The sequence below is a fragment of the Marmota flaviventris genome, chromosome 10 (assembly GCF_047511675.1).
Source record: "Marmota flaviventris isolate mMarFla1 chromosome 10, mMarFla1.hap1, whole genome shotgun sequence".
Classification (NCBI taxonomy): Eukaryota; Metazoa; Chordata; class Mammalia; order Rodentia; family Sciuridae; genus Marmota; species Marmota flaviventris.
The window spans coordinates 18779534-18797771 of NC_092507.1; the positions used below are offsets into that span (position 1 = coordinate 18779534).

The 18238-nt window shown below is 61.4% G+C and overlaps 1 protein-coding gene across 4 annotated transcripts in view; it reads left to right on the forward strand.

The window, feature by feature from the left end:
• The window catches only part of Man1c1 (mannosidase alpha class 1C member 1), a 117153-nt gene that overhangs the window by 74436 nt on the left and 24479 nt on the right, over positions 1-18238 (forward strand). For all 4 annotated transcript variants that reach the window (XM_071617497.1, XM_027937103.2, XM_071617496.1 and 1 more), the window contains 2 exons: positions 13079-13194; positions 14908-14988. In XM_071617497.1, coding sequence (XP_071473598.1) covers positions 13079-13194; positions 14908-14988 — 197 coding nt within the window. The remainder of the gene's footprint in view (positions 1-13078; positions 13195-14907; positions 14989-18238) is intronic.

The following is an 18238-nucleotide window of genomic DNA, read 5'->3' on the forward strand; positions in this document are numbered from 1 at the left end:
ATGTATCCTGCCTCTTCCCTGGGTAGCACCTTGGTGCCTCTCTCTCTGCCTTCCCCAAATGGATCCTTCTCGCCTGGCAGACAGCTGCTGCCAGGAGAAAGCTCAGCACCGTGGGCGTTCGGGCCTCCTGTCCTCGTACGCTGCTGCCTTGGTCAAGTTGCTCGAGAGTCTGACTTTATCATCTGGAAACGAAGACAGCTAACGCCTGTGCGCTAGAATGGCTATGAGAATTAAGAATAAAATTCCCAGTTGGGTACTTCAAACAAATGACAGTGGTTACCATAGAGGCTGCTAGGCACTGCTCAGATGACCACGTGGTGGACAGCACCAGTCCTTTAATTTCCATGGGCCTCAGTTTCCTCCTCTGTAGAGTAGGGAGAATAGCACCCCTTAGGGGGGGTGTAAGGACCAAACAGGTTCGTCATTGTGTGTGGAGAGACTTGAATTCGATGCTGTTCAGGGCGCTGGTCGCCTTCATTCGGCAGGGGGTTGAGGACTCCTCTCTGGCCACCTGCTGGAACTGGTGAATGGGTCAGTAGAAAGGGACAAGAGAGCAAGAGAGGGGGAGGTCAGTGTCTCTGTCTGCTCTGCTGAATATTGGGACCACTGGCCATATGCAGAGGACAAGGTGGCCCTCCCCTGATCCCAGGCTCAGAGACCAGGGGAGGAGCATTATCCTCCCCTGACCCAGCTGAGGCAACCAAAGGACACGGAATGGCCAGGGTCTGTAGAAGATGCTCAGAGCCAGGGGCAGCTACCTGTCACCCCGGCCTTCCCCCAGCCTCCCTACAGGGTCTCCGCACCTCGGCTGGGCTGGGGGTGTGGGATGCTTGGGGTGGGCCTAGGCTGAGCCTCGACCTTCCCCACCCACCCACCTGCCCCACCTGCCCCCTGACCCCTGCCGGGCGGGCTTTGGTCCTGAGCCTGTTCCCAGGTGGACCAGCAGCAGGCGCTCAGTGACTCCAGAGGCAGCTTTGCCTCTGAACACAGAGCCCCAGGAGGGGACACCAGCGCAGGAGCACCAGGACCCGGCAGAGACGTGACAGGGTTCTGATAAGAGTCCCCCTGACGTGTCTGAAAATCAGGCGCGCGTCTTCCTGGCAGGGCATGCGGTTCCTGGTAATGAGCTGAGAGAGGCTGGGACGAGGTAGCAGAGGGAGGCCGGCCAACCCTTCCCCGGGAGGGGCCCGCAGATGGAAGCCCGCCCAGCCTCCTCCTGGCTCAGCTGTCTGGGGAGTCTGTCCGCCAGGGCGGGACTGAAGCCTGGAGAGAGTCTCCATGTGGGTCAGGACCTGCTGTGGTGCTCCCCTGCCCTTGGCCGCACACCGCCTGCCTCGCCCCACAGGGAGTGTGCGAAGTCCCCTCCCCTTCAGCATCCTCAGCTCTCAACCCAGAGCCAGCAGCTGCGGTGATGGATGGCTCCAGTCTCCCTGCTTCAAAGCCGACTTGACCCAGTGTCAGGGAGACGTCAGGCGTCCCGGGTCCTCTGTTTAGTGGGTGTGGTGAAGGCAACGCTAGCTGCTGTAACAGGTAAACCCCGCGAGAGTAGCTGAAGGCAGCAGGCACTTATTCCTTGATCATATAAAGTCAAATTGATGGTGGTGGGGAGCTCTGCTGCTCATGGCCACTCAGGGACCCAGGGTGACAGTGGTGCCATCATCTTCCGACTGTAACTCCCCAGGTCACCTCAGCTTTGGAGGACCCCAAGGGTTTTTTGTTGTTGTTGTTGTTGTTGTTGTTGTTTTTTTGCATATGTGACTTATGCCTTATTTCATTGGCCAAAGTGGGTCACAGTCCCTCTAAGATGTGAGAGGCTGGGAAGTGCCGTCCTGCTGGGCAGCAGGCTCCCCCCTCAGCCCTACCCCCAGGGAAGGGCAGCATGATCCTCCCTGGGCAAGGGAGAGGACTTTTCCCTCCAACAGCCTGTGACCCTGGATGAACTTTTTTAATGGTACCAAAGATTGAACCGAGGGGATCTAACCACTGAGCAACACCCCCAGCCCTTTTTCAAATTTTGAGGCAGGGTCTCGCCAAGTTGCTTAGGGCCTTGCTAAATTGCTGAGGCTGGCTTTGAACTTACAATCCTCCTGCCTCAGCCTCCTGAGCCTCTGGGATTACAGGCCTGTGCCACTGCGCCCTGCTGGATGAGCATTCTTGGGGCCAGTGCGTGCCCGTGTGATCTCAGACCTGGACGAGGACGCACCCTGCAGTCTGGAGCCCACGAGGGGCCTGGGTCCCACACTGTCCTAGCCTTCTCCCAGCCTCTGACTGTACCTGGCCCACACGGTGGCTCACAGCCCGCCCTGCGACACACTTCCCTGCCCCCATCCCCTCGCAGAGTCCAGGCCTGCCCCTCGACCTTCCCGGGGGCCCAGATGAGTTGGTGGCAGAGCCTCCCCACTCCACGCTCACAGGCCCTGTGCCCTTCCCTGACCAACTTGTCACCTCTGGGCTTTTACACACGCTGTGCCCTCTGCCTGGAGCGTCCCTCCTCCACTCTCCTGCGGACTCCCGCTCTCCCTGATCCCGACCAGAGGCAGCCTTTGCCGGGGTCGCTAGAGAGGCTCTATGGGGATCAGCCTGGATGCCTCCCAGCCCAGGAGGTGGCACCCCGGTTATAGAGGAGAAACCCAAGTCTGGGAGACGCAGGAACACAAGTGGGGTCACAGCGTGCAATGGCGGAGTCCAAGCCCAGGCCTGACCACCGCATGGGCTCCCAGCCGCTGTCCGCACCCAGCACAGCGCAGCCCATCCGCTCTCCTGGGGAAGCAGGAGTGGTTGTCCCTGAGCTGTCCCGGCCCCCCCCTCGCCACCGTCCCCTGCACCTCCAAGGCTGGGGTCTGGGTGGTGATCTTTTCCTCATGTAGATCCGTCACCCTCCGACAGCCAGAGCGGGAAGCCCCCAGTTATCGTCCGTCACGGTCCCCTCCCTGCTTGCCTGTCGGGTTTTGAAAGTGACCCTGAAGCCACCGGAAAGACCCGAGAGGCGGAGGCCAGCCTTCTCCCTGTGATTAAGTCCGAGGGCTTCTGAAGGACGGGGCCGTCTGTGCCCTCCACGGACAGATGCAAGTGGGTCACCGCGCATTCCTAAAGAGGTGTCGCCAAAATCGGGTCTTTTCAGTTTCCTCAGTCACCTTCTCGGACCTTCTTTGAGAAGGACAAGTCCCTGGCTCTCCTGTCGAGCCACACGGGGTGGTGCCTCCGAGTTCCAGAACTGGCCTCCCCAGGGTCACCTGGAAGCCCTGTGGGCTCGTCTTCAGGAAATGGGCAGCGTGTTCGCTCTGCTGCAGACAGGGCGCCTCCGCAGGACCAGAGCCTGTGTGCCCTGGGTGTGCGAGTGGCGGTGGCCCTGGGTCTAACGCTGAGGCCTCCTGTGCCCAGGAAGTGCCCTCAGACACCGCCAGGGGACGAGGCTTGGCTTGCTGGGAGTGGGCGGGCTGGGCCAGTGGGGAGGGTCTCGTCCTGCCAGATCCTTCCCACCCCTGCTCCCTTCTGCCAGATCCTGCACCTTTCATCTCCAAGGCTGGTATTATTGGTTCTGTTTGACAGGTGCAGACTCCCTACTGGCCCAGAGAGGTTAAGTCATTGGGTGGTGGTCACCCAGCTAGGAAGCCCTACAGCCAAGGTTCAGTATTGTCTGACTAGTAGCCTGTGTTTTCCCTAATAATCACAGGTGCCTCTGAAAACTCAAAGGTGACTCACAGGCACCCCCCGTGACCCAGGGACATATAAAGAGCAAACTTGCACACCTGTGAGCCCCGGCTGATTGGTAATGGACATCATCCCCGTTTCACAGAGGAGGATGGGGGCCGCAGGGTGGATGCTGATGAGATGGTAAATGTGTGCAAGTATCTTTCCGGCGAAGGGAGGGAGGTAGAGAAGCTTCTGTTAGATTCTGGAAGGGGACTCTGGAGCCAGGAAAGGGAAGGCCCAGGTCTGTGTGGAGCTGGACCACCGCCCCCCGCTCCTCATGCTGGGAGTGAGTCGGTGGGTCTGCCTCGGCCGATGGAGAGGCAGCGGGTGCTCCCGGCTCCCCGTCGCTCTCCAGGTTAATTCCGCACACGTGACTCAGAGCCTCCCGGGCAACCAGCGTCCTGCTAAGTTCTGTGAGGGTTCCAGAGGTGACCAGGCTAGGTCTCTGCCTCCCCAGGCCCCCACCTGCCGTGAGCCGGCCTGTACCAGGAGCGGAGGGGCCGGGAACGGTGCGGGGAGGATGCGTCCCCGGGGTCAGCACAGGCTTCAGGCAGGAAGGGGCGCTGCTGGCCCAGGCGAAACAGTGAGGGTCCCGCAGAGGATCCCCGGACCCCGCGGGGAGAGGCGCCAGCTCCTTACACACAGGCAGTGCCTGCCAGAGAGGGGACATGGCGACCCCAGGAAGGAGGAAGGGCCAGGCCCCACCTGGGGCTCGTGTCCAGCAGCCCACGTCCAGCCCTGGCTCCCCAGCATCGCACTGGAAAGCCACCCGGTTGTCTAAGCCACCGTTTCCTGCTCTATGACACCGATGCTGCCATGGGGCCGCGGCCAGCATTTCTGGATCTCTGGCCCTCAGCCGGTTGGCAGGGTGGGGACGTCACTGTTCCCGTTATGTGGATGGGGAGACAGAGGCACAGGAAGTAGCAGACCCAGACTTGGATTCTTTTTGTCCCCAGGGCCTGGCCCTGGCACCTCCGTGTCCTGGGGGGCGCAGGGCCTCTCGGCTGCTCTTCTGGCTGTTGAGCCGCGCCTGCATCTGTGCCTCTGGCTCTGCTCCTAGGCCGCACTCTGTGATCTGTGCATGGCTCTGTGTGGCCACAGGTGGCCCCAGGGGGCATGGGAACTCTGTGCCCTGGGCCTGGGGGGCCCAGCGTGGTCAGAGGCAGCTGCAGGCTCCCCCCACAGAGCTGAGGAGGCCCTGCAGTCTGGCCGGACTCTCTGACCCATGTACCCAGGGTTGGCGGCTGCCCAGCTGCGTGGCCTCCAGCTGCCCTGGGGCATTAGGCAGGTCTCTTCCCCATCCCCGGGTTCTGTGGGCTCTTACCAGACCAAGACGGGCAGCTTTGCGCGGGGTCCCTCCTGGCTGTGCTCCCGCCACACTCCCCACAGCAGACGGTCAGGCGCAGTCCCTGTGCCACCCCGACCAGTCTTCCTGAGGGTCAGTCTGGGCCCTGTCCCCATCCTCTGCCTTCCTTTTCTCCTCATTGCCGACTCCCCTTCTGTCCCCGGAGCACATCGAGCCTCCCACCTGGGCCTTCTCTGTGCTGTCACCCCCTGTCCTGTCTCACCCTCCCCTCGGAGCACCCCGGCCTCTGGGTGCAGCCCCCTCCAGCCGCGGCTCCCCATCGGAACCGAGCCCCCGTCCCAATGCTCCCCTTCTCTGTGGCACGTGTGTAGGCAGCGAGGAGACCGCGTCTGCTCCAGTGTCCTCTGGTGCCTTCGTCCCCCACCATGACCTGGCGCGGTGGCCCGGCTCCTGTCCCCACCATGGCGCTCTGGGCCTGGTACACAGCCGGCATCCGAGGTACCTGGGGGGGTGAAGGGTCTGGAGGTGACGTCCTTCCCCGAGGCCCCGCTCCTCATCTGCCAAAGAGCAACAGTCCTAGAACTGTCACGAGGATCAGAGGGACCTGTGCGAGATGGCAGTTGAACTTGAGAATTCCACGTTCCTCGAAACCTCCTCTGGGCTGTCTGCCCCGGGCCAGGACCCTGGGCCACCGTGGAGTGGCCTCCAGCACCTCAGGCCAGTCAGGAAGGCCTGCTCGCCCAGAGGCAGTGGGCGAGGGTCCCCTGTCATTCCACAGACCCCAACACTGGATCTGTGGGGTCTCCCAGTTCTGAAGACACCCCCTGCCGGGGAGAACTTGAGAAAAGGCCACAAATGACCCTAAGGATTACCTTGGTCCCAAAGTTCTCAGGAGCAAAGCCTCAGGCCAAGAGGGGGAGGGGTGCTTCCCTGGGAGAGGTGGCCTTTCATCAGAGTGGACACTGGCTCGGGTCATGGCCGGGACATTTTGCTTGGAGGAGGTTCTGCCAAGCAGAGGGGACAGCTGGAGAGGGTGGGCCACACAGACTCAGTAGTCCGGGAGAGGGAGGACACGGACGGACTTATGAAGCGATAGGGCTGTTGGGGCCTTGTGTCAGTCAGCCACTTCACAGTGACACTGCACAGCAAATGACCCCCCAGGAGTGGCCGGCAGCGAGCAGCAGCTCGGCTGGGTCCACGTCTGCCCCGTGCATGTGCTCGCTGGACCGGGGCCCACGGGGCTGCCTCTCGTGGTGACAGGCCAGAGCAGGGCAGGCCCCAGGATGCCAGCCTGTCTCACCCTCTGCCCGCGGCCTCTCCACCCATCCCCGAGCACGTCTCCTGGCCGAGCGGCGTTTAGTCCCCACGGAGGAGCCAAAGCCAGTCCCAGAGAAAAGCCCAAGGTTGAGGGTGCAGGGGTCTCGCCCCCAAAGAGGTGGGGAGGAGGGAAGCGTCACCTGAGTCACCAGATTTACCGGACAGGAGCAGGCCAGAGCGGGCAGGGACTCTGGGCCTCTCCTCAGGAGCTTCCCAGAGCGGTGGCTGCGCTGACATCTGCTGGGACCAGGAGCCAAGAGTTTTGACACTAGCTCTTTCCCCCAGAGGTGGGGAGGGTCCTGCGACCACCCCGGGCCCCTCAACCCTGCAGCTGGTGCCCCCCAATCCTGCCCACCTCGGGGCCCACACGTCCTCGTTTGCCCAGCATGAGGCCATGCGTCCTGCCCTGCTGGGCCAGGCGTCTGCAGGGCTTCTAAAACTTGGCCACAGCCAGGGGCTTTTTCCACTGGAACTGAGCCTTAAGTTAACAGCCCTGTGCAGCAGTGAGCGCCTCCTGTATGCTGGGCGGCTCATGTTCTCCTGTTCTGAGTGCCTGCTGAGTGCTGGGGAGCACAGGGGGAGTTCTTTGTGTGCATTTGTCTGAACACATCACCATGACATTCAAAAAAGGAGTCTTTGAGGCCCAGAGAGGTCAAGTCAGTTGCCCAAAGTCACACAGCCAGGAAGGGACAGGATGGGGTTGGAACCAGGGTCTGTTTGGCTCCAGAATCCATGCTCTTTCCCCTACCTCAGCTGCCTTACAGGACGCCTGCAAGACCATGTGGTCCAGAGGCTAGCTTAGGTCACAGCTGTGTCCTGCTCTGCTGTGTGACTTTGGAGGTGTCACAGCAACATGCAGGCCCCACAGAGCTGTGTCAGGATGAAGGCAGTTCAGGGCTGTTTTCGACACCGTCAGGAGTTTTTCTAACGCAGTTTCCACGTCAGAAGACCCTCAGCTCTTGCTTAAAAATTAACAAACACCAACACCTTACAAATGCAGCCTGTTCCCCGACTAGAGGTTCCGTGAACCATGGCCGGCCCCGTCACACAGCCCTCGTCCAGCTGTCAGCCATGGCAGATGGCCTCTGGCCGGCTGGGCGGCAAAGCACCACAGCTTTTTGCAGAGGGTGGGAAGCCATTAGTTCCGCCAGGGCCCTGAGGTCCGGGGCTGCCCTTCCATCCCTCTGATGGCCTCTCTGGGGCGGGTCTCCACACTTGGCCTTGTTGGCAGGACACTGCCCTCGATGCTCCGCTGGCCTCCACCCCCTCAGCAGGCCCTCATTCCCGCCTTCTTGGTGCCTGGCCTGCGGGGGACACCAGGGCCCCTGGGAGAGCTAGCCCCAGCCACTGCCCCTGGGGCTCCCGGGACAGCGAAGCTCTGCTCGTGGTTACAGCAGAGGGGTGGGCAGGGGGAAGGGAGGTGCCAATAGACAAGGACAGCTTCTCCCCATCTGTGGCCGGCCTGGCCAGGTGACCAGGTGTGCCCAAACATGCCTCGCACAAGCTTCCTGTCCAGAGCACGTGGGTCTCTGGAAGGAAGAGAAACCTCCTTCTCCACAGCTGCTCGCCAGGAGCCACCTGCCCCTGGGGCAAGATCATGTGGTCCAGAGGCTGGCTTAGGTCACAGCTGTGTCCTGCTCTGCTGTGTGACTTTGGAGGTGTCACTGCAACAAGAAGAGCCTCCTCCTCCTGCGGTGGGAGACGCTATGACCGCCATCTTTGAAAAAAAAGACCGGCCACATGGCCACGTCAGTCTCTTTGGAAATGGAGAAAAACGTGTGTTGTTTCTTTGCAGACCAAGGAACCCTCTGTGCCTACGTCATTAATTAAATGTGGCCCATTTATGCGTAGCTCTGGGATACGGTGGTAACAGGCTGTGCCTTGGGTACTTTTTTTCCCTTCTACGTGCCCTTCCCAGAGCCGGAGTGGCCAGCCTGGCCTGTTCCACTTTGCTGCTAGAACATGGCATAAAACTTCCTCAACTTCACGGTCCGCCAGTGGATACAGGCCACGTCCAGGAGGCAGGTGGCAGCTGTGGAGAAGGAGGTTTGTCTCCCCTCTAGAGACTTCGACGCGCTCTGGATGGGAAGCTTGTGCAAGGCATGGTCTGGGCACACCTGGTCACCCTGGCCAGGCCGCCCTCAGGTGGGGAGAAGGTGTCCTTGTCTATGGGGACTAGCCCCTGAGGTAGCGAGTCAGCTCTGCCCTGGGCGTGGTCACCACTGTCACCGCAAGGTGGGCTCAGCGTGTGCAGCCTGGCAGATTTCCTGACCAGCCTCGGAGCCCGCGGGTGTAGCCAGGCACTGGGAAAGTGAATGAGCGTCGGTCCCTGCGGAGCCCTCCCTGCCTGGGGCAGGGGCCAATTCTTATGAACCAGGCCACAGAGGCCCTGAAGACGGACAGCAGACAGAGAGCAGATCCAGGGAGGACGCCTGTACTGCAGGCCACGAGGAGAATCAGGAGCCTGGGGCACAGCAGCTGGAGGAGCGCTGTCCCCAGAACCCTGTGGCGGTGGGGCATGAGGAAGGAGCTGGCGGTAGGCCTTCAGGAGCGGAGTGCTCCAGGAGCGGAGGAGGAGGCAGGGCAGGGGAGAGGGAGGGGAGGCCAGAGGGGCCCTGGGGGTGGCTGGAAGGACTGCATCACAGGGAGCCCCTGGGGTGCGAGCAGAGGAGTGGCAGGGAGGGCACGGGAAGCCCAGGGCTCAGCCAGGAGTGACTCTGAGAGAAGGGGCCTAAGTGGAAGCAGGAGGAAGTGAGAAGGGGAGGTCCGCAGGACTGGTGAGGGGCGAGCGGCAGCCGAGACCTGGCTCTGGGACCACGGTGGGCACCAACCCCGGTGGGAAGACTGAGGCGACAGTGACGTCAGATGCCCGAGGACCTTCGGGTGAAAATGTGGGTGGGGAGGTGGGTGTGAGCCCGGGCACCAGGCATGGGCACTACTGGGGACTTAAACCTGGGCACTGTCATCAGCACGGGGCGGGGGGACCACGAAGGGAAGAGGGGAGGCAGAGCAGAGGCCACAGACAGAGCCCAGGGAAGCGCCGAGGGCTGGGAAGGAGCACCACAGTCTGGAGGAGGAGCCGGAGGACGGCCTGAGGCTGAGCCGGAGGCCGGGCCCATAGCCAGCCCCAGGCACAGCCGGCCGCCTGGCTCCTGCCCTCCGCCTTCCACAGCTGCCTCCCGGGCGGGCGGGCGGGACTCTGGGGCAGACTAGAGGCCAGCCGATGGGAGGCACAGGTAGAGGAGCGGTGGCCTTCAGAGCGAGCTGGGGACGGGGCTCCTGTGCTGAAGGTGGGGGTGCGCAGGGGCGGGGGCAGGGGCTGGACGGCTTCTCTGGAGGGGGAGCTGGGATTTGAGCCCCAGGACGGAGATGGGAAGGGCCTGCCGGCAGCCAGCTCTGGGGGGACCCGGGAGGCAGCTCCTACCAGAGTGGGTAGAAGAGGCCGTGGGAGTGGCGCGTGGCCTGTTGGGTTGGGGACTGTGGCCCTTGGGGCTGCTTGAAGACACAACTGCAGGGTTGGCAGGAAGGGGCGAGAGAGTCAGCAGGAGCCTTGAGTCCCCTGAGCTCAGAGCCTAGTTAGAGGGGCGCAGAGCCCACGGAGCACGCAGGAGGGGAGCCAAGTTGTCCTTTGTGATCCATGAGGTTCCAAACTGGGGCTGGGAGAGTGGCCCTCCAGCCCCAGCGAAGGCTCCCGGCTGCTGTGTGGTTTGTGTTGGTCCTTTGCCCACGAGCCAGGGGCCTGCTGACTAAAGGACCTGTCTCTCACCCCGACTGGGAGCTGCCCCAGGCAGCAGATAGGGTGGAATCGGGGCAGGGCCTTCTCTCCTGCCTAGCCTGGCCTCGGGGCAACCTCTGGCCTGAGATGAAAGGCTCCCCAGTAAGTGGCTTTCTGGACGCGAGCCCAGCTATGTGCTGGGGTAGGATGCGGGGGGAGACCAACCACAAAAATGATCCAGGTGCCCAGAGCAGGGGCAGGACCTTGCCAACAAACCTCAGCAAGCCACTTCTCAGCCGGCCACCTCAAGTGTCCCCGGAGATGTCACAGGGCAGAGCTGGTCACGAGGAGCCCTGGCTGCCCTCCAGGCCTGGCCCGGGGAACAGAAGCCCTGTGGAATCAAAACACAATCAGCCAGGGCAGGATTCAGAAATCAGATCCTCTGCCGCCCCTCGAAGAACCACCGCGGAGACTTCTGGCCCCGCTGGAGCTGACTGGCGTGGCGGGCGGCGGGCAGTCAGAGCCAACGCTGTCTGCAGAGCTCCAGGGGCCACGTGTGCGGCAGGGAGCCTGCACTGGCTGGGCCTGGGCCGGGCCTCCTTCAGCCTAATTTTGGATGCATCCCCTTCCCTCCCTGGGGGCCTCAGCTGTAAGATGAAGGGGTGACATAGCAGGAGCTCAAAGTCCCTCCAGGCCCTTAAACCCTCAGGTCCGCAGCCCTGCGGGGTAGCAGGAGACCCTTGCTATACAGCTGGGGTGTGGCAGGCTGGGGCCAGGGGCTTGCTGCAGCCTTGCTTTGTCCCTCAGCTCCCTGTCCTGAGCCCCTCCAGAGGGTAGTCCTTCCCAGGACCTCGTGGGTCCCTGACACTTGTGGGAGAGGCAGCAGGGACAAACCAGGAAAGGCGCCCCTGTCTGGCTTTGGGGTGTTTCCTGCCAATCCTGGAGGTGGGGGCGGCTGACCTTCTAGAAGTTCACTTCAACCTCATACCTAAGCCAGCTAAGAGGAGAGCCATGACTGCGCCCCCGTCACCCACCCTCCCGGGGTCCCCTCCTGCCAGGGCCAGCCCCCCTTCCGGAGATGCAATCTCTCACCCTCGACCTCCTCTTCCTCCCAGCCTCCTCTCTCGGGGTCCCTTCCAGGCCGTGCCCATGGTCAGCGCTTGCCTGGCCGCGGCTGGGTTTCAGGATTCCCTGTCTGCAAAGCCCACACAGGTGGGCAGTTAGGGAGGCGCCCGGGAGGGAGCCAGGTGCCAGCTGAACCCAGAGACACCCAAAGCCTGCCCGGAGTCCAGCGGGCCGTCGGCTCTGCAGTTCCAGGAGGGCAGAGCCTGTGACTCAGTGCTTTCGACCTCTGCAAGGAGGTCACTGTGGGGACAGTTACAGCTCTTAGGCCCCTGTGTCCCCAGGTCATGTATCCATGGATTCAACCAACTGCAGGTGAAACTGTGTGGGAAAAAACCAACATCTGTCCTGAACGGACTGATTTTTCTCCCCTAAACAATGCGGTACAATGCATTTACGTCCCGTTTGCACGATACCTAGAGGTGATCTCCGTGTGCGGGAGGTGGGCAGGTCAGGTCATATGCAAATATCGCACATTGTATCTATTACGCCATTTTACATCAGGGGCCTGAGCATTCGCAGATTTTGATATCCAAGGGGAGTTCTGGAGTCAGTCCCCACAAGGAAACCAGGGGACAACTGTACTCTGGTCCCCAAAGGAAATTTCTACCGCCTGCAGTGACTCGGCTGTCAGCTGTGAATGCGAGGCAGCCACCTCTTCTAGGAGCCCCCAGAGGGCACCAGGCCGGCTTCCTCCCTCCCCGCCTCCTCCACTCTGAAGGCCTCTGGGTGTGGCAGGTCCCCCTCCTTGTTCTCCTGCCTCCTTCACAAAAGGAAAACTCCTTCACAGTTATCTCAACCTTTACTGCCAGGAGAGTCTCACCCAGCGGCGGGGACAGCTGCGTAGCCTCCTTGTGTAGTCGCTGTCCTACGGCGAGAGTGACCATGAGGTCTTTGTTTTATGCCTTTGATTGAAGTCTTTGCCCAACTTCGTTTCTTAAAAAAATAGAAATGAGTTTATGCCTTTAAAAATAACCTGCGAGGCCAGGCACAGGGCGCACGCCTCTAATCCCAGTGGCTCGGGAGGCTGAGGCAAGAGGATCACAGGTTCAAATCCAGCCTCAGTAATTCAGCGAGGCTGTAAGCAACCTAGTGAGACTCTGTGTCCAAATAAAAAAGTGAAAAAGGGCTGGGGATGCGGCTCAGTGGTTGAGCACCTTTGGGTCCAGTCCCTGGTACCACCACCACCAACAACAACAACAGTAATCACAAATAAGCCACAAACTAAAGAAATAAACACCCGCAAGCCCAGCGCTCGGATATTCAGGTATTCCCCGGGGCACACCCTGCCTGGCCGCGTGGTGCACACACACTTGACACTTTGGTTTACAATAAAGAGATCACACTGCGGCTCTTCTTTCTTTCTTACCTAAGAGATGCCAGGGCTTCTCTCCCAGGAAATAAACAGTCCACTTCACTGAGCGGGTGGCTGCCTGGTGTCCCGCTGTAGGTTCAAGTTACCATTTGTGACCCCTCCCTCCGCTGCAGGACCTGGAGCCCCCCACATGCAGTCCTGCAGCACCCCATTAGCGTCTGCACCATCCTCCTTCCTTCAGGACTAAGCAGGCAGGGGGATGAGGTCCCGGGACAGACACGCTTGTCACGGTCTGTGTCTGCCACGCTCAGCGGAGCAGAGCTGTGCCCGACCGGCCCTGAGGTGACTTGCTGACCCACAGAGGAGTGGACCGAGGTCTGGCTCGGCCTGGCACCTGGTCTCCCACCCCCGCCTCTGCAGGCCCCACCAGGAAGCAGCTCACAGGGAGACACTGGGTCCCAGCCTCGCCTTTGCTGGGGACACTGGAGATCCCCCTGGGTCATGCCTTGGAGTCTGCCCGGGCATGAAGGAGCGCTGGGACCGTGGCTTGTCTAGTTGGGGGTGGAAAGGACGAGAGCGACCCAGTTCACATCTTCGATTCTGCCTGCAGGCGGCCTCAACGGGGCGACCATCATCGACTCCCTTGACACCCTCTACCTCATGGAGTTGAAGGAGGAGTTCCAGGAGGCCAAGGCCTGGGTGGAAAACTACTTCCACCTGAACGTGGTGAGTCGAGGCCCTCGGTATTCAGGCCAAAGGGGTCCTGCCCATCAGTGACCAGTTCCACCCTGAGTCTCTGACCCAGAGATGTCAAGGGCCTTGCCCAAGGCTGCACAGCAGAACAGTCCCAGAGTCAGGACTGTAGAGGACTCCATGCTGAGTCCAGCCTTGAGGTGGGGACATCTCCCTGGTCTGGCATCCTTTCCTGGGAGGTAAGATGCTATGGCCATCCCCCTCCTCCCCATGAGATGGGCTCTTACTCCTCTGGGGAGTGTTGCTTCTACCCAGGCTGTTCCAGGGCTGAATCTGTCACTCAGGGCAGCAAGGCAGACGTGGCTTTATGGGGGGCACGTGGCCAGCTCTCTGGATGGGTGTGGCGGGGCAGCCAGTCAGAGGGCCACGGCCAGGCCCAGGTCCCTCGTGGTTCCCATTCTCACGGGCTCCCCTGGTCAAGGCCAAAAGCCTCCTGGAGAGGATGGCACTGGGTCCAGACGGCACGAGAGCCCTGAAGGCCAGGCCTGGCCCGTAGATCTCCCGGCCGTGTCCCAGGGGTCTCCGCTCACCGCGGCGGAGCCACGTGCCAGAACCTGGGGAGTGAGAGGCAGATGGAAGGGGAGCAGGACTCACAGCCCTACGCGCCTCAGCCCAACAGCGCGGCTCTGCCTCGGGAGGGGCCAGCTCGCTAGCACAGGCTGGGTGGGGACATCTGGAGGTGGCCTGAGCACATGCTCCCGTTCCCCTGCTCCCCCCTCTGTGGACTGGAGTGACGTAGGGACATCTGGAAAGCTGCCCAGGGAGCCGAGGGTCCTGGGCACACCCAGGCAGCCTGGGAGTATCCCAGAAGAAAGCCAGGCAGGGTCACCTCTTTGAACGGTGGCTTGCTCATCTGACCTCACAAACACTGAGGCTGAAGAGAGCTGGCTTTGCCCGCGCTCGTGGCCACCGGTGATAAACTGTGGTGCAGACAGCTGCCTCCCAGAGCCCTGGGGTCAAGGAAGGTGGCCGCAGGCTCCGCTCTGAAGGCCATGCCCTGCTCTGGGCACACTTGCCCGCAGCACCGAGTCTCCCAGCCACCCTCTCTGGGAGGCGCCACAGCCTGTTTTGCAGATGAGGAGACCGGGGCAGGGAAGGGGGATTGTCTCGCCGCCATGTTAGGGGGTCGTGTGGGATGTTAACCCAGACCTGGTCCTTGGCGTGGAGTCTCCAAACCCCTGATTTGCAGTCCCAACGTGATGGAGACAGCTGTGGGTGTGTCCCGCGCTCTCAGGAGCGGAGGTCTGAGAAATTGCAGGCCACGCCTCTGCCTGGCACCTCCCACTCAGCCCTGGCCCTGCCGGTCACCCGGGAAGGCCCTGTCCCTTCTCCCGCTACCCCAGGGTCTGCCTCCAGAGAAGGGAGGAGAGGCCCCGACTAGAAGAGGATTTGCCTCCCCTTGGGCTGAGCTTCCTCCAGCTCCGTGGAGCACAGCCAGGCGTAACTTTGGTGGCCTCTGGCAAGGGTTGGGGACAGAAGCCAAGCCCAGTGTTTATTTGGAATGCTGTTAAAGGTTCAGTAGCAAACCCAGGCAGGTGCTAAGCCCCACCGACTTTTGCTATGAAACCTGGGCCTGGCCTGGCCCCCTGGGGGTGCCCTGGAGCCAGGCCCAGGTTGGGGGTGCAGTGGGGGCTTCAGTGAGGCCTCGGGATCCCTGCTCACTGTGTCCTGCCTTGTGTCCTGCAGACCGGGGAAGCGTCCTTGTTCGAGGTGAACATCCGCTACATCGGAGGGCTGCTCTCGGCCTTCTACCTGACAGGGGAAGAGGTGAGTGGGCCTCCCAGTCCCCGGGACCATCCCCGCTGGACAGGGCTCTAGCGAGCACCCTGTCCTAGCCCTTCCTCTCCCCAATGGGAAAAACGGTTTCAAGGGGGCAGAGATCTGCCCAGGGGCCACCGTGAGCCCCGAGAGGACGGGTTCCCCTGAAGCCTCCTCCCGCTCTCTGCCGCCCAGGGCCCCACGGGCCCCCAGTCGGTAGCGGATGCTCCGAGTCCTCGCGGCTCCCCTCGCAGGCAGCTGCTGGTGTCTGCATGAGGCTGGTTCTCAGGACCCAGAAAGCCGAGAGCAGGGTTGTCACGTTTCCACCGCGGGGACCCTGGCTCGGTCACACTCCACGGCCAGCCAGACGCCCCCACCTGAAGGCAGAGCCCCACAGGGAGACCAGGACCTCCTCCCACCCCACGCTCCCTGCTGTGGCCTGCACAAGTCCCTTCCCTTATCACCAGCCCAAAGTGGGACGCTCGTGATCCCCTCTCTGGGCTGGGGGAGGGCTTGTCCCGGCCAACAGTGCCAGAGCCTGATTCTCCTGGATCCTGTAGAGAAAGGGGGCTTCCTCCTCCTCCTCCTGAGCTCCTGCACAGCCCTGGTGTCAGGCGGTGAGGTGGGCACTGTCCCCAGAACTCAGGTCACTGTGTGGGTGTTCCCTGTGGCCCAGCAGGTCCCTGCGCTGGGGCCGGGTGCTCAGGTCCCTCTCCTGCCCCCTCCCCTGCACCCAGGGACGTGGGCCGGGGGAGCTGGAGGTGGGCCAGGCAGCCACAGCAAGACCCCCCCCCACGCTGCTGTCTGCAGTCGCTTCGCCCCCCTTCACCTGCTGCAGGGCAGGGCCACAGTCGGGAGTTTAGAGGCGACAGAGCTTTATCTCCCCAGTTGCTTCGGGCCTCTCTCTGTCAAGCCTAATCCCCTCAGCAGAGATTACTGCTTGTACCAATTTGTCAAAAAAAAAATTGTAGACAGAGCCCTCGGCTTTGAGCCACCCGAAGACTGAATTTTATTTGAAAACCTCAGGACAGGAAAATGACAGAAGGAGCAGGAAACAGGCACTCATGCTTCACGGGTCTTTGCCGTCTCCCTGGCTGGCTGTGGTGGGGAGAGGGGATGCAAGGGAGGGTGGGATGGCAGCTGCTTGGGGCTCATGGGGCTGGTTTGGGGGTCCGTGGGTCAGGCTGGTGGCCTCGTGGCATAGGTGGCTGATAAGGGTTATCAGTGACTTGCAGATGTGGAAACTAAGACTCACGTCCCTGAGCCACTGAAGGGGGTGCTGGGCCTGACTCCTGACCCCGTGGTTCTCCTGTCACTAGTTGTCACCAGGGCTCAGCCACGCCTGCCTGGGCCTCCCTCCGTCCTCTCTCAGCCCGACGTGGTCTCTCCGTTCTTTAATGTTTCCCATGAGTATTTGTGGAATCGGTGTTGAGGCCCCCAAGACTCCTCCTAGGCTGAGGCTGCCTTCAGAGGAAGCCGCTGGAGACCCCTGTGTGGCCCTGACCAGTCTTGCCGAGACCAGGCGTTCTGAGAAGGCAGCGTGACTGGGCAGTGCCCAGCGATGGGGGCACGCTCAGTCCCGGACAGCCCCAGCTGATTGCCAGAAAGCCTTGGGAGGCAGCCAGGGTGCCGGCCCCCACCGTGGGGGCAGACGGGGAAACCAAGGCTCAGAGACAGGACAGGGTCACACAGCTGCTGAGTGGCCACTGGAAAGAGCCCTCAGGGCCCCCCGGTGCCCTTCCCACTGGACAGGGTGTACCCATGCTGGCCTCTCCCACCCCTGTCCTGGAGCGAGCCACTTAGCTCTGCAGCTTTGGGAACGTCAGTTCTGAGACTCAGTTGTCCCATCCTCAAAGTGGGTCAGCACCTTCCCAAGTCATGGCAAGGACTGACGGTGTGTGGACAGGACACCAGCGCGTCTCACTCCTTCCAAGATGGCCGGGGTGGGGGACCCGCCTTCTGTCCCCAGGGGCTCACTCCTGTCCTCACTCACGAAGCCCCCCGCCCTGCCAGCAGCGAGGCTTCTGGGGCCTCTCAAAGGAGGGGACGTGGTTCACTGGCGAGCTTGGCGTCCTCGGGACCAAGACGGTCCGACAGCTGCCGTGTCCTCACATCTGCTGGAGCTCTGGGGGCTCCTTTGCTCACTGCTGCAGCCCCTGGGGTCAAACCAAGAGATGAGGAGCCTCCCGGAGACCCAGGGCCTTCGGAGCACTGCACCGTGGCTTCAGCCGGGCCAAGACTAGAGGCCCCCGAGGGCAGGCCCCGCGGTTCTGTGGAGCCACGAGCCCCTGCACTCGGATGTGGCTGGTCCCAGGGCCCACTTGGGGGCCCCATCGTCGGGTGCTGGACAGTATTATCTTCTCTGGTCCGTGGCTGCCAGCCCCACGCAGCCCTTCCCTCCTCCTCAGAGTGAGGACTGCCCCACCCTTGGAGGCCTCAAACCCGTACCCAGAGCGTTGGGAGATCCCTCCCCACTTCCCAGTGCACCCAGAGGTGCTCAACCACCGAGCCACATCCCCGGACCTTTTTACTTTTTATTTTAAGTCACTTAGGGCCTCGACAAGTTGCTGAGGCTGGCCTTGAACTCATGATCCTCCTGCCTCAGCCTCCTGAGCCACTGGGATTGCAGTGTGGCCTGTGAGTTTTTGGTCACAGGGAGGACTTGACAAGGGTTTGTTTTAAAACCATAGGAGGTCAGCAAACTGGGCTGTCCCAGCTCCAAGGTGACAAGACACCAGGAGCTATTGTTTAGGGTCTTGAGTCTCATCTGTCCAAAATAAGTGACATTAAAAACTGTCTTCCCTCCGAGTCTGAGGACATTGGGCCTGAACCCCCACAGGTGCCTAATTCCATGGATGCTCAAGCCCTGATAGAAAATGGCGTGGTGTATGAGTGAACCCACGACCACCCTCATTCCTTGTAACACTTAATACAATGTAAATGCTGTGTCCACTGTGACATGTAGGGAATGATGACGAGGGACAAAAGTCTGTACGTGTTCCATACAGATGCATATGTTTTTAATATTTTTCACCTGCAGTTTGTGGATTCCATGAACACACAACTGCAGATATGGAGGCTTCTTTTTTTAGTAAAGATTGCACAAGCCAGGCATAGTATGGTGCACACCTGTAGTCCCAGCTGCTCTGGAGGCTGAGGCAGGAGGATGGCTTGAGCCCGTAAGTTAGAGGCCAGTCTGGGCAATCGTGAGACTCCCCGTCTCAAAGAAAATCAATATTTTTTTTAATTTCACAGAAAA